Source organism: Lampris incognitus, chromosome 17, assembly GCF_029633865.1.
Source record: "Lampris incognitus isolate fLamInc1 chromosome 17, fLamInc1.hap2, whole genome shotgun sequence".
Classification (NCBI taxonomy): domain Eukaryota; kingdom Metazoa; phylum Chordata; class Actinopteri; order Lampriformes; family Lampridae; genus Lampris; species Lampris incognitus.
The window spans coordinates 6,253,103-6,266,684 of record NC_079227.1 but is presented as its reverse complement, the minus strand read 5'-3'; the positions used below and the strand labels follow the sequence as shown (position 1 = coordinate 6,266,684).

General features: G+C 49.0%; 1 protein-coding gene across 1 annotated transcript in view; it reads left to right on the top strand.

The window, feature by feature from the left end:
* Positions 1–13,582, top strand: part of zc3h7bb (zinc finger CCCH-type containing 7Bb) — a 29,279-nt gene that overhangs the window by 570 nt on the left and 15,127 nt on the right. The window contains exons 2-15 of the mRNA XM_056297314.1: positions 1,410–1,471; positions 1,613–1,649; positions 1,947–2,144; positions 2,841–2,999; positions 3,267–3,407; positions 3,550–3,592; positions 3,695–3,936; positions 5,537–5,852; positions 6,456–6,514; positions 7,423–7,522; positions 8,090–8,251; positions 8,781–8,986; positions 9,345–9,445; positions 12,871–13,052. Coding sequence (XP_056153289.1) covers positions 1,413–1,471; positions 1,613–1,649; positions 1,947–2,144; positions 2,841–2,999; positions 3,267–3,407; positions 3,550–3,592; positions 3,695–3,936; positions 5,537–5,852; positions 6,456–6,514; positions 7,423–7,522; positions 8,090–8,251; positions 8,781–8,986; positions 9,345–9,445; positions 12,871–13,052 — 2,005 coding nt within the window. The 5' untranslated portion in view covers positions 1,410–1,412. The remainder of the gene's footprint in view (positions 1–1,409; positions 1,472–1,612; positions 1,650–1,946; positions 2,145–2,840; positions 3,000–3,266; positions 3,408–3,549; positions 3,593–3,694; positions 3,937–5,536; positions 5,853–6,455; positions 6,515–7,422; positions 7,523–8,089; positions 8,252–8,780; positions 8,987–9,344; positions 9,446–12,870; positions 13,053–13,582) is intronic.

Sequence of the window (13,582 nt, the reverse complement as noted above, 5' to 3'; positions counted from 1 at the left end):
GCTAACGCCGAAGCCGCGAGCTAACGCTCCGCGCCCGCCTGCCGAGTAGCGTTCTAGAACCCCTTCGTTATTCCGACCGTAGGCCGTTCCGCGCTCTCGGAGGTTCCTCGGAATCTTTAGAATTCCAACGGCCGAAAGCGTTTGCAAACACACATTTCCGGCCGAAATCCCGACGCGGTCTGGAATCCCAACAGTAAGGCGTCGTGAATTCTAGAATTTCAACCGTAAGAACAAAGATTGTAAACCCGGCAGAAAAATGTCTTCAATTGTAAAATTCCATTCTAAATGGCTCGGCTTCATGCACAGTGTTAGATAATAGAATATTTTGGGGGGGGGGTCAAATGTACCTGTCTCCAGTGTGTCTCGTTGACCCGGTTCCCCCCCCCCCCGGGTTGTTTTCGGAGCTCACTGCAACACCTGGTGTTGCGTTTTGGTGTCGTCCCCCCCCCCCCAATTTGTTAGAGTACAAATGACAAGTTTGGAGAGATCAGAAACGAGCCGATATGCATGACTGGATTATTAACAACCCCCCCCCCCAGTTTTACAATATTTGTTTCACCTCCAATTGTGTGCTCTCTGAAATGATGCTCGTAAGTTGGAAATAGTTTCCTCTGGTAAACCCACGGTGTTTTTAATCATCTGCACATCAGAAACCTGTCAAGTTAATAAAGGCTGTGGGGAAACAGGGTAGCTATTGTAACTCATACGGACTTCGAAACAATGTATCCAGACTGCAGGTGTATTGTGGGTATGTAGGTGTAAACTACCAATAAGACGCCTTGTGGTGGCAAGGAAATAACCGGTTACATAGGTCATGCTGGATTTGGAGAAACCTGCCGGACTTGAGCGGAGCAGGGACGTCAAACTGGACCCAACGGAAGCCGGAATGCCCCCTCATGACATCGACTGTAGTTGCGGACCGGTGCGGTCGATTCGCGTCCCCCCCCCCCCGGGCACCAGTGGCCAGTGGACGGTCACGCTCAGCTCCGTCGGCCGCTAGCCGCGCTAGCCGCTAGCCACGTGTAGACAGCCTGCCTGTTAGCGGTGGAGCAGCGCAGCAGCGGTGTGCATTGGGTCAGTGCACGGTCCGGTTGTTTCACGAAATGAAACGTGTGCAGAACCGCGGGGATTCAGGCTCGCCGGCCCGAGAGCAAGCGCTTCTCTGCGCCGTTCAGACTGGGTCGGGTGTCGGGGCTGCCGCCGGAAGGCCTGGCTCTGAATGCCAGGACAGCAACCTGTTTGCACACATCTGTATCAACAACTCCTAAAGCCCCCGCCCCCCCCCCTCCCTGTCTGCCTCCTTACTTACTTTGCACAGTATTATGCAAGTTTCCGCTGCGGTTGTCAGACTCATCACTGGCATCGCTTCGTTTGTGGCTTAAACAAGTTCACTTTGTGTTGACCCTCAGGCCATGGATCCAGAACGACTGAAACGAAGAGAGGAGATCCAGAAAGCAATGGGCTTTATCCAGTATGTAGACAAGCAGTCAAGGGCTGTTTTTTCCCATTTTAACAGCAATTGGGCACCTGACTGTGTGACACTAATGCAAAAATACCGCCATATGCATAAAGGGGAACACAATGTATGACGGTCTCTTCTATTTACCCACAGGTCATCGTTGCCATTCCCTGAACCAGAGAGTTATGAGGTAGTGCATATTTCTGTTATTTTTTTTTTGCCTCATTTAAGCGTAATCTCCATAATTCCCTTGTTGAGTTACATCTATGATCAAATGTATCTGTGTACACACACATGGTAACGTAACCATTTATGTTTATCTCCTGTAACTTTCTGGACTGGGGTCTGAATTTGACAGCCCCTTAACATGTAGTTCATCTTGACCTTCATTTTCATTTTCCCCCTTTCTCCGTTATTCTTTCACGTCCTTTCATTTTATTCTATCTCTCCAATCCTCCCGTGTTCTCTCTGTTACCCACCCCCAAAGGCCTTCCTAACCCAGCTGGTGGTTAACTTGCTGGATGAGGGAAACACAGTGTTCCGGGATGGCGAGTGGCATCAGGCAACGCAGCATTATGGAGAAGGGATCAGCGTGGCTCGCTACGCCCAGGCAGAGGCTCTTGCCATCCCTCCAGAGCTCTTGGAGAGCCTCTATGTCAACAGAGCTGCTGCTCACTACAACATGGTGAGGGACAGGACGCGTTGTCATACAGGGATATCCATCTGCCTTCAGGCAACAGGGTGGAGTAGTGATAGTACCCTGGGTTCCCCTCCCTCCCTTGACGCCAAGCATACTCCCCCCTCTGCTAAAGATTCCTTGAGAGTCCTTAATCCTGTGCTAGCTGCAGGGACATTGTTTTGACTGACTTCTGACTTCTGACTCCTGACCTTTCACCTGCATTTGGAGGGGAGGAAGTGGAAAGAAAATTTCACATCAGGGCAGTTTTACTGTGGTCATGTGGAAAGCACTTAGCAAGGAAATCGATATTTATCATTATTTTCATGGGTTGGCTATTGTTTAATGAAATCAATCTAACCAGCAAGAATATGTCCTCTGAACACATGTCTCTAACAGCACTTATGGTGATTGACAGTGTTGTTTCTCCAGTTTATTGATTGCATATACATTTTATGCATCTAGTGGAGAGAAAGTAGGTGGTGTGCTATGTGTTAAGCTCAAATACTTTTCAGCAGAGTGTATGGTTTCACAGGGGCTTGAACCTGTTACCTTTCAATAACGGGATGGTCCCTTCTGCCGCAAGGACGTTCTGATTGGCGGCAGTTCATTCTGTGTAATTGGATTAGGATATCTGTTCTTTGTGTAAATCTTACTCATCTTTGGTGCCAGGTTTGATTAATCTTGTCTGTTTCTCTCTCGTAGAGGGAGTATGAGCGGGGCATGCAGGACTGTGACAGCGCGCTGTGCGTGTCTGAAGGCAGTCGAAGGGCCCTGTACCGCAAGGCCCTCTGTCTGAGGGAGATGGGACGCCTCAGGGAGGCCTACGAGTGTGGCACCAGATGTCTGCTCACTGCACCGCACGTATGTCATCAAAGCTACAAGTATACTCTCTGCTGAGTCACATAGCAAAATAGACTGTGAAATTTATTGGGTGTGGCTTTGTCCTATTGCTAAATGAATTTAGCGTGATGCTAACCATGACAGAGTTTTCAGTCTGATTCCCAGTCACAATAAAATCCGCTTTTTCACTTGGATTCATATTGAAATGGCATTTTAATGTGAGTTCGACCCAATCCTGTTTTTATTCAGATTAATCATTGGGTTGGGTTTTTTTTTCTTATCTTCCAGGACAGGCAGGTGAGTGACCTGGCCCAGGAGTTGGCCAACAAACTTGGCCTGAAGGTGCGGAAGGCCTACATCAGCCCACAAGCTGAGTCTACAGCCACAGGAGGGGAGAGTCATGGAGAGCCTTCCCCATCCACGGGAGAGGTAGGTGGTGTGCCTTACATCTCCAGCAATGCACTGGTCACAAGTCTGTAAACAGATTGCCTCCTTAAAATAGAAACCATTATAAGAGATCAATGATAACATTTTTATCTTGTTATGAGTCAGTTGTACTCTTTTCTTTTAGTCCTCCTCAAACGGGCTGGAATCGTTAAGTGACATGGGTCCAGGTAAACCCGACACACCTGTTGACTTGACTTCCGTACCCATATTGTTTCCTCAAACGTATCACCTCTTTAACTGTTACTGTTCTTTCCCTTGCTTCTTCACAGCGGACCATTCCAACGCCCAGTGTATCCCCGCTCCCCTGGCCACGCCCATCCCCGTCAGCGACGACCCCTCAACCCCTGTTGTGACGCCGTGCGCCGACCTATCAGAGAGCCCCAGCAGTCAAGGCCTGCCCCCGATGCCCTACTCTGTCCCTGTGTCGGAGCACATGGACGAGTGTGGCAGTAGTGTCATCAAAGATGACTTGGACAGCCTCCTTGACTGTATCCCCAAGAAAGTCAGTGAGGTAGGTGACCATAATACAAGATTATTATCATCATCATCCTTCGATCGCAGTCGGGTAATGGTTGTCGTTTGCTGATAGTAGACTGAGGTCGCAACTCCTTCGGAACCCAATTTCTGTCTAGGTTGGTCCCATAGCCTTTACCCCTCCCAGGGCGTCTACAAGGCAGTAGTTTGTTTTGTTATTTAACCCATAGCTGGGGTAACCTTGAAACAATTACCAGGACATGTCCACGTTCAAGTGGGCCATAGTAATTGGTCTACGGGGGGTTACTCCTCCGGAGGTTTTCTGTTGGGGTTTGCCCCGCCCTTAGCCTTTGGCTAAATAGCCTATCCCACAAGGCAGCAGGGGCCAGTTACTTACTTGGGTGCCGGCAAATCGCCCATAGCCAGAGCCCTGTTAGTGGTAATAGTCTACATCACGAGAAGGTGGGGTTAACTTGCCTGGGAGAAGCTTTGTGTCACGCTAGACGTGTGTTTTTGACACACGCCACACTAGACCAGCTCAGACCATCAATTTATTTGTGTAATGATTAGCCATTGCTGTATGGTTTGTTCAAGTTAGATTGTATTGAGAGCTAGGTTAGTTTGATCTTACTGAGAACAATACAAATTTTTAATTCCAAGTGTGTAATACTATCTATGAAAGACTATCAGCATGGCCTTTTTTAGATACTGTCCAATCTCTGAACCCAGAGGCTGAATCGTCTAACAACAATTTGGTTTCCGTTTCCTATGAAGACTTCCTCTTGCATGCGCCCGTCATTGTTTTACTGTTGGATTAGCAACTTGAGACGTGAGAATGGAGTTGAGGGAAAACGTCTATGACTGGACTGTTTCCCAAGTAGTCGACACGAGTCGAACGTTTCTCCGCAAAATACACAGACGTTGATACTTTTTGTGGGTGTTTTACGTCCAGATGACATTTCAGCCGATGCGTTGCGCCTCTTTTGCTCCCCACATGGACTGTAACCAACATGCAACCAAAGAGTGTTCCTGTAGAAATCGCCACCGACTCCAACGTGGTCGATACTGCTTGGACGAAAACAGAAACCAGAACTCTTCCGATGCCAACATTTTTTCCCATACTCGTGTTTTAGATCCACTACACCGTTTATGCTGCTCTTGTTCATTGTACTCTGTATTCAGTTTTTGACCTCCCACTCAGGTCAATGTGCCCTCACTACAAATTGATTTGTTTTGTTTGTTTGTTTTTTTCGGTGTGCAGTGTTAATCCTGTGAAGGCTGTACAGTAGAGCTCATACATGCAGAGTTTACTTATTTGTGGTGGTTAGTTCCAGCTCTCAGCACAGATTTTAGAAAGATACATGAGATATTTAGATAGTCAGTATTCATTGGTCATTAGCTGCTCTTGCATGGCTATTGTTGAGAGGTTTTTTTTCTCCAATAGATAATTTTGTGTTCATGTCCTTGTGTGTCCTTGTTGACCTTCTCTTCCACATAAGTTCCACATATATGAAAACTTGCTTCTATGTCAGTATTACTTGAGATTAAAGATCTTATGTAGATTCAATTGCTGTGTTGACAAGGGTCCATTTCCAGTTGAACAAACATCTCGCCTGTCTCTCTGTGTCTCGGTTCAGAGTCCAGTACAGGGTGCCATCCCCACCAACCTCCCCAACACAGCAGTGGGTCTTCGACCTCCATACTCCCCAGGCCTGCCTGCACCTTCCCCCCAGCTACCCCCTGCCTATTTCAGCTCTTCCATCAGTGAGATGCCTCCTCTGGAGCCCTACCCTCAGCTGGTCCAGAGGGATCAGGGCTCCTCCACCCAGGCGCGGGACGCACTGGGTGCCTACTCCCCGGGGCCTGGGGTTGGGGACGGGGAGGGGCAAGGGGGAGTTGGTTGTGGTATGAGCTCCGGCGGGCTGGATTCTTTGTCAGAGTACACGCTACCTGGTGAGTAATCGAGTGAAGTCAAAGAAACCTGTCTCTTTGTCAGGAAACCTTCTCACATCAGACGAATGGGTCATTATTTGTTCTGGTTGAGTTCTCTGGAGAGCAGCCCCCCTTATCAAAACACTTGTGCAGTCACTGCAGTGTTGGTAGTCAGGGAGTTTGCTTAAAAAAGATAGAGAAAAGATTTGAACAGAAGTCCAAGACTGGATCCACTTGAGCCAAGCATGTGTATACTGTTCTAGTCCAGGGTATGGACAAAAGTCCACTTTCCAGAGAAGGGTTGTACGATAACATGGTTATTGATAATGGGCCATGTTGTAAGACCATCAACAGCACAATATGCTGTAGAGAGGGAAAAACCTGGTTATGAGATAACTTGGTTGTCGAAAGTTCCCAGGTCGTAAAAGTTTCAAATAGATATTTTTATCTGGATAAGGGGGGAAACCTCTGTCCGGTCCTTCTGCAGTTGCAGGGACATTGGAATATTGAATTAACCACCTGTTAACCACCTAATCAGAAGTATTGATCAGTAGGTGCTTAGGCGCCATTGCATCAAGGCCGTCTGTTGTGTGACATCTCTGTCTGTGTGTGTCTGGTTGCCAGGGGGACGAATATCTCACAGCTTTATCCCAGGGATACGCAACCACAGCTCTTCACACACAGTGAGTAGAACCCACACACACACACTCTCACTCACAATGCTGTATTGGGCCGTGTATCCACCGGAGATCTTTTAGGGAAGCGGCACTAGTGTTGTTGCTGGGGATGAGTGCCTGAATAGCTCTGTTCAAAACCAGGTGCTGAATGCAGGGAGGAGGAGCTGTAGTTGTTGCAGTGCAGGGCGTCCGGGTAGCGTAGTGGTCTATTCCGTTGCCTACCAACACAGGGATCACCTGTTCAAATCCCCCTGTTACCGCCGCCTTGGTCGAGCGTCACTACAGACACAATTGGCCATGTCTGCGGGTGGGAAGCCGGATGTGGGTATGTGTCTTGGTCGCTCTACTAGCGCCTCCTCTGGTCAGTTGAGGCACCTGTACTGGGGGGAATAGCGTGATCCTCCCACTCGCTACGTCCCTCTGGTGAAACTCCTCACTGTCAGGTGAAAAGAAGCGGCTGGCGACTCCACATGTATTGGAGGAGGCATGTGATAGTTTGCAGCCCTCCCCGGATCAGCGTAGGGGGTGGAGCAGCGACCAGGACGGCTCAGAAAATAGGGTAATTGGCCGAGTACAATTGGGGAGAAACCCAAAAAAAGTTGTTGCAATGCAGCGAGGTAAGATTCACAACAGGAAAATTTTTTCTGCACACTGCTTCCTGTTTGAGTTCATTGGTAATCTGCGATTTGGTCAAATAAAGATTCTCTTTCATCAACACAAAGTTTCACTAGTCTTTCATTTCTCTTCTGCACTGGCAAAGACTTTTGTTTCCTCGCTTGACTTTCGTTTCCTCTTTTGTCCCGTCCCCTTCTTCCTCATTAGTCGATGGACCCAGAACTGATATCGATGAACTGTCTGCTTCAATAAAAGTTCAAATAGTAGTAGTCACGTGGTGTTACCTTCTCTTCCTTCAGAACGGCCCAACGGGAACCAACCTCTCCCTGCTCTCCAGGAACCCTCTGGCAGCTACACACGAGTTCCGTCAGGCCTGCCATGCCTGTTATAGTCGTATAGGTGGGTGCACACTTCCTGTCCCCCGTAGGGCTGCTGTGTCACAATACAACCCATCTAGATTGAGGGTCGTACAAAATTAGGTTTCTCTGTAAACGGGCAGCCAGCTCCTATCTTCCTGATAGAGGTTCCAGGGGGACGTCCGGGTCAGACCATAAATCTTGTAAACCAAGAGGAGTTAATTGAGGTGGGTTAGCTCAGGAAAGTCAGCGATCAGGTATTGGGCTTTGTTGGGTAAGCCAAAATGACCAAAATACATTAAATAAAATATAATCCCTTGAAGCAGAGCTGCATCAGCTAGGAACCCATGCAGTCTGTACCGGTACACTGTAAACCACATCCTGTTAAAGACTCCCTTTGGAGTTCTACTGGTCACAGCCACTAGCAGAAGACCCAAAGGCAATCCTGGGATTGAGTTTAGAGAGGCATACATACATAAATGGGGGTGGGGGGGGGGAGTGTTGTGGCAATAGTTACTGTGCAGCTTTGTTTTCCTTCTTCAGTACACCAGCTGTCAGATGTAACATCAGATGTGAAATGTCAAAGTGTTTTTTCTCTGTTCCCTTCCAGGTCCCCGAGTGATGGACTATCAGTACCAGCCAGAGGCAGCCCACCGCTGTAAGAGAGACGTGCTCCTTTGCCGTCTTAAAAACTCTGATGACCCCACCTGGAAGAGGGTCCGACCCCGACCCGCACGAAACAACTTCTTAGGGGCGTTTGTCCTCTGTAAAGGTGTGTGTGTCCCCGTGTGTGTCCCCGTGTGTGTGTCCGTGTCCGTGTCCCGGCCGGGTTTAAAATTGCATATGAGTAGATTATCTAGATCTACATAAGATAAAGGAAAAAGTGTGCCAGTATTGATACAGGGCTCCTTCACACCTCATCTTTTGAGTTTTAAAGCTAACCGTCCAATAGGGTAAATGGTTATATAAAGTAAAGCAGTTGAGCTGTGGCCTCTTATGAGCCATCTAACTCCCAAGGTTTGTTGAGACCAGCAAACACCAATTATTTTATTGTTAATCTGAGTAAAAGTCGATACAAAAACAACTCCAAATGAGCATCCCTAATGGGTCATCACCACAAATGTCCCGTGGAGACACAAACTCGATTATGAAGTAGCTTACATTTGTCCACAAATGGATTTGATATGAACACAGTACAGTATAGCTGGTCTACCAACATGAGAGGTGGACGGTTTAACAAATCTGCCTTCATTTCCGATCAAGTCCTACTCTCTCCTCTCCGTCCTCTTTGGCCCCCGCAGAGGTGCAGGAGCGACAGGAATGCCAGTATGGGGAGAATTGTACATTCGCGTACTGCCAGGAGGAGATCGACGTGTGGACGCAGGAGAGGAAGGGCGCCCTGAGCAGGGAGCTGCTCTTTGACCCACTGGGCAGCACGGAGAGACGGGCCCTCAGCGTCACCCGGCTCCTGCAGCTCCACATGGGCATGTTCATGTTCCTCTGTGAGGTAACGGCACACACAGCCACTCTCCCACTTGGCCATTAATAATGATAATGGAGAAACCAACATGGTAAACACAAACGGTCACAATCTGTATAACAACACAATAGCAAGACAGAGCAGTCAGATTGAGGGTTAGATGGTGGGAGGCATTGGGAGAAGAGTTAAGTTCTTAGATGAGATTTGAACGATATGATGGAGGAAATGTCACAGATGCATTGTGGGTGTCTAAAGTGTAGGAGCGATGACACTGAATGCCCTGCCGCCCATAGAAGATATTGGAAGTGAGTGATATTGCACCTTATACACAAATGGTTACCAGAATCTGTTACCTCTCCTCTCTCCCTCCCCCCCATCTTCACAGGAATGTTTTGACAGTAAACCTCGCATAATCAGCAAACGCAGCAAAGAGAACTTGGCTGTGTGTTCAAACCTCACGGCCAGACACCCGTTTGATGATAACAAGTGAGTCCTCTTGTCTTGTTGTTTGTCCGTTTTTCTCAAAACCTTTTATTCTAAGAGTTCAACATGTTCTTCCATAATTTGTGACTTTGCAAAGCGATGAAAGGCAGAAGTTAAATGGTACAAACAAGTTTAAAAATACAGAGAGAGATATCTGTAAAATGTTGAGACAGAAGTGTTGATCCATTGACCATTCGCTAACGTAGATCAGCGTCGCTCAACATAGTCCTTTTACGGCGTCCGGGTAGTGTAGCGGTCTATTCCGTCGCCTACCAACATGGGGATCGCCAGTTCGAATCCCTGTGTTACCTCCGACTTGGTCGGGCGTTCCTACTGGAGGTGGGAAGCCGGATGTGGGTATGTGTCCTGGTCGCTGCACTAGCACCGCCTCTGGTCAGCCTGTTCAGGGGGAGGGGGAACTGGGGGGGAATAGTGTGATCCTCCCACGCGCTACGTCCCCCTGGCGAAACCCCTCTCTGTCAGGTGAAATGAAGCGGCTGGTGACTCCGCATGTATCGCAGGAGGCATGTGGTAGTCTGCAGCACCCCCCCCTGATCAGCAGAGGGGGTGGAGCAGCAACTGGGATGACTCGGAAGAGTGGGGTAATTGGCCGGATACAATTGGGGAGAAAAAGAGGGAAAATTCCATAAAAAATAGAAACATAGTCCTTTTATTGGCCAAGTGCATTTGCACATATAAGGAATTCAGTTCAGTGGTTGCTAATGTGCACTGTTAAAGCACAAAGACTAATAAAAGAAAATATAAAACCTCACAAACATTAATATATACTGTATGATACACATCTCAACACGGAGAGAGAAAGGGGACTACTCCCATAGTATTTATCTTTTTTTAAACCTGTGCTGTTGGTAGTCTTGGCATACAGCACAGGGACTCTGTATGCCAGTGTGTCCTAGACAGATAATCTGCTGGTGGAGTTTAGATTCTCCACCTGCAAAGGTAATCTTAATTAACTATCAGGAACGGCTTATAATAACTCGGTCCTTTGGATGATCTGAATGACAAGAGCAGAGGGTTTTTATTATACATTAATAGCCACCGCCAGTCCCTCTCTTCAGCATGTTTGTTCAGCCGAACAACCGATCAGCATCGCTTCACCAAGAGGGGGGACAGTCACCACGAATGAAACATGCCTGGCTGCTCTCCAGCCGGCTACACACCTGGGTTGGTCCCGCTGTGCCTCACCCTTCTCTCCCAGCTCTAGAACGCATATGCAGCACACATACCAAATTATAGGCCTAGGGTTGGCGGGACGGGTGAGGTGGGCGGTTGAGATCTTCCCTGTGAAACTCCTACCCCTGCTTGTACCTCAACAATATCCTGAAATTTTAATCCCAATCACACTTATCATAGTACACATTCACACAAACCATACTCCAAACAACACCCACTACCAGGTCAGGGTGGCTGGGTAGGAGGGGTGAGAGTTGTTTGGGTCTGATGAGCCTGGACAGCTCATACTCCCATACCCCGGCGTTTTAACTCCATAAACGACATGAGTGCACAATAAGCACTAGGACTGCTGGGATTGACGGATCGTCGGTGTGGGTGGTCCGCCGGGGGTTGGCCAAGAGGGTTCCCGGCCCAGGTTGATCGCTCTGTCCTCGGTGCTGGGTGGTGTCCTTCCTGCTGCGTACCGGCAGGACTGCGGTGAGTGCTGCTAGGAGCTCTCTGTGGCCCCTAAGTGGCACCTTGTCGTTGTGGGTGTGGCCCGCGGAGTGCGGCCTGGCTTTTCTGTGGCGGGAGCGGTGGGGGGAACGCATGTCTGTCTGTCTGCAGGTGTTGGCGGGGCGATCCAGGTGGTGCATAGGTCTCTCAGTTGTGGGTCCCATGGGGCTCCAGGCTGGCGGTCTGTGCTTGCCGCCCTCGGCTTGGCACTCTGTTCCTGTACCTGAGGTTTGGTGGTTTGGGTACACCTCTGGAGGGCGGGCCCAGTTTATGATTTTGGGGACCGGTTTGTGGTCCTTGGGTGTGTGCAGCACGCTTGCTCTGTGGGCTCTTGGGGCCCCCATGTTGGTTCAGTGTTCCTCTGGGGTTGCGGTGCTTCGGGCTCTGGCTGTTCTCTCGGTTTTGGGACGTCAGGGCAACTGTGGGGTCCGTGGGTGGCTCTAGAGCCTGTGTGCTGCTCGGAGGAACTACGATAAGTCGCAGATCTCTCAGACACCAGAATTAAACGGGATTAAGCCCGTGGACACTTAGGTGGACACGTCACATGCGCATACACACTGCTAGCATCTGCCTCACACATTCCCTAGAACACTCTGGATTACATCCTCCTTCTTAGTCCTCTCTTCCCCTTTTTTTCTGTCATCTCCTGGAACACTAACTGCTATCCTAAACCCATATTGATAGATTGATTTAATTGTTTTGTGGAACACGTCGGTGTCTTTCTCTGCGTCCCTGTCTTACCAGATACATGATGTCATTTTTCGTTTCTTCTATGGTAGTATCCACAGACACACGATGACACTGTCATAACTGTCTCCTGGTAAGTCTGTAGATGAGAACTAGTTTCCTGTTTTTAGGGCTCAAGAGAAGAGTCAAGTTTATTTATATAGCCCGAAATTGCAAAGTAGTGCCGAAGGGCTTTACAGCCGGTGCTCTATATGACACACCCCCTTATCCTTAGACCCTCGGCTTGAACGAGGAAAAACTCGGCAAGGAGAAACTTGGATTGTTTGGCCACTTCGACGCACAAATGTTCCTAAATGTAGATCATTAGATAGGTTAATCGGTGGCGCTATGGTTAGCACGGTCGTCTCACAGCAAGAAGGTCCTGGGTTCGAGCCCCGGGGTAGTCCAGCCTTGGGGGTCATCCCGGGTCGTCCTTCTGTGTGGAGTTTGCATGTTCTCCCTGTGTCTGCATGGGTTTCCTCTGGGGGCTCCGGTTTCCTCCCACAGTCCAAAGACATGCAGGTCAGGTGAATCGGCTGTACTAAATTGTCCCTAGGTGTGAATATGTGTGTGTGTGTGTGTGTGTGTGTATGTGTGTGTCTCAGCCATGTGATGGCCTGGCGGCCTGTCCAGGATGTCTCCCCGCCTGCCGCTCAATGACTGCTGGGATACGCTCCAGCATCCCGTGACCCTGAGAGCAGGATAAGCGGTTTGGATAAAGGATGGATGGCTAGATAGGCTTATCTCCTCTGCCGGTGACTGGAGAACTGGGCACAGATCTGCCTCATTGACGCGTTTGGCAGCTCCTGATTCTTTCCTCCTACTAACAAGTTGGTCAAACCTGGTCCCACCTACCAGATCGTGGATTCCAGATCTGATTTCTCCACAGGCTTGTTCTTTCAGGCTGTCGCACCCTGTGCTTTTCTCAGATGTCTCAGTACAACCAGCAAACCTCCCCATTCTCCCCCTCTCTTCTCTTTCTGTTTTCTTGATTCGCTGCCCACTTCCTTCAGGTGCCTAGTGCACGTGGTGAGGTCGGCTAACGTGCGCTACAGCAAGGTGCGACCCCTGCACCCCCTGTGCCAGTTTGACGTGTGTCGCCACGAAGTGCGCTACGGCTGCCAGCGGGAGGACAGCTGCTCCTTCGCCCACTCCATCATAGAACTCAAGTGCTGGGTCCTGCAGCAAGACACAGGTGGGCCCGGTAGTCATTCTTTGACATCCATGTATTAGGCTGGACTAGCAACAAAAAAAAAAAAAAAAAAGTAAATGAAAATTCATCATTCAACCTGATGTCCTGAACAAGCAGCACGACAAGGGTTAAGTTTTTAGATGTTACCCATTCATGCCCGAATATGACGGAGCAAATGAGCTCCTGTCTTAAAATCTATAACTGATCCCGGAATGGACCCGTAGTTGATCTTTGATCTCAGAGACTTCACCAAAATTACTCCCAACACACACATACACACACACACACACCCATGCACACAAAACCAGTCATGTTGTTGATGCCTCGTCTAATTTTCTCTAAATTAAAAAGTAAAATGGGGCATCTGGGTGGAGTGGTGGTCTATTCCGTTGCCTACCGACACGGGGGTCGTCGGTTCAAATCTCCGTATTACCTCCGGCTTGGTCGGGCGTCCCTACATACACAATTGGCTGTGTCTGCGGGTGGGAAGCTCGGTGTGTGTGTGTGTGTCCTGATCGCTGCACTAGCGCCTC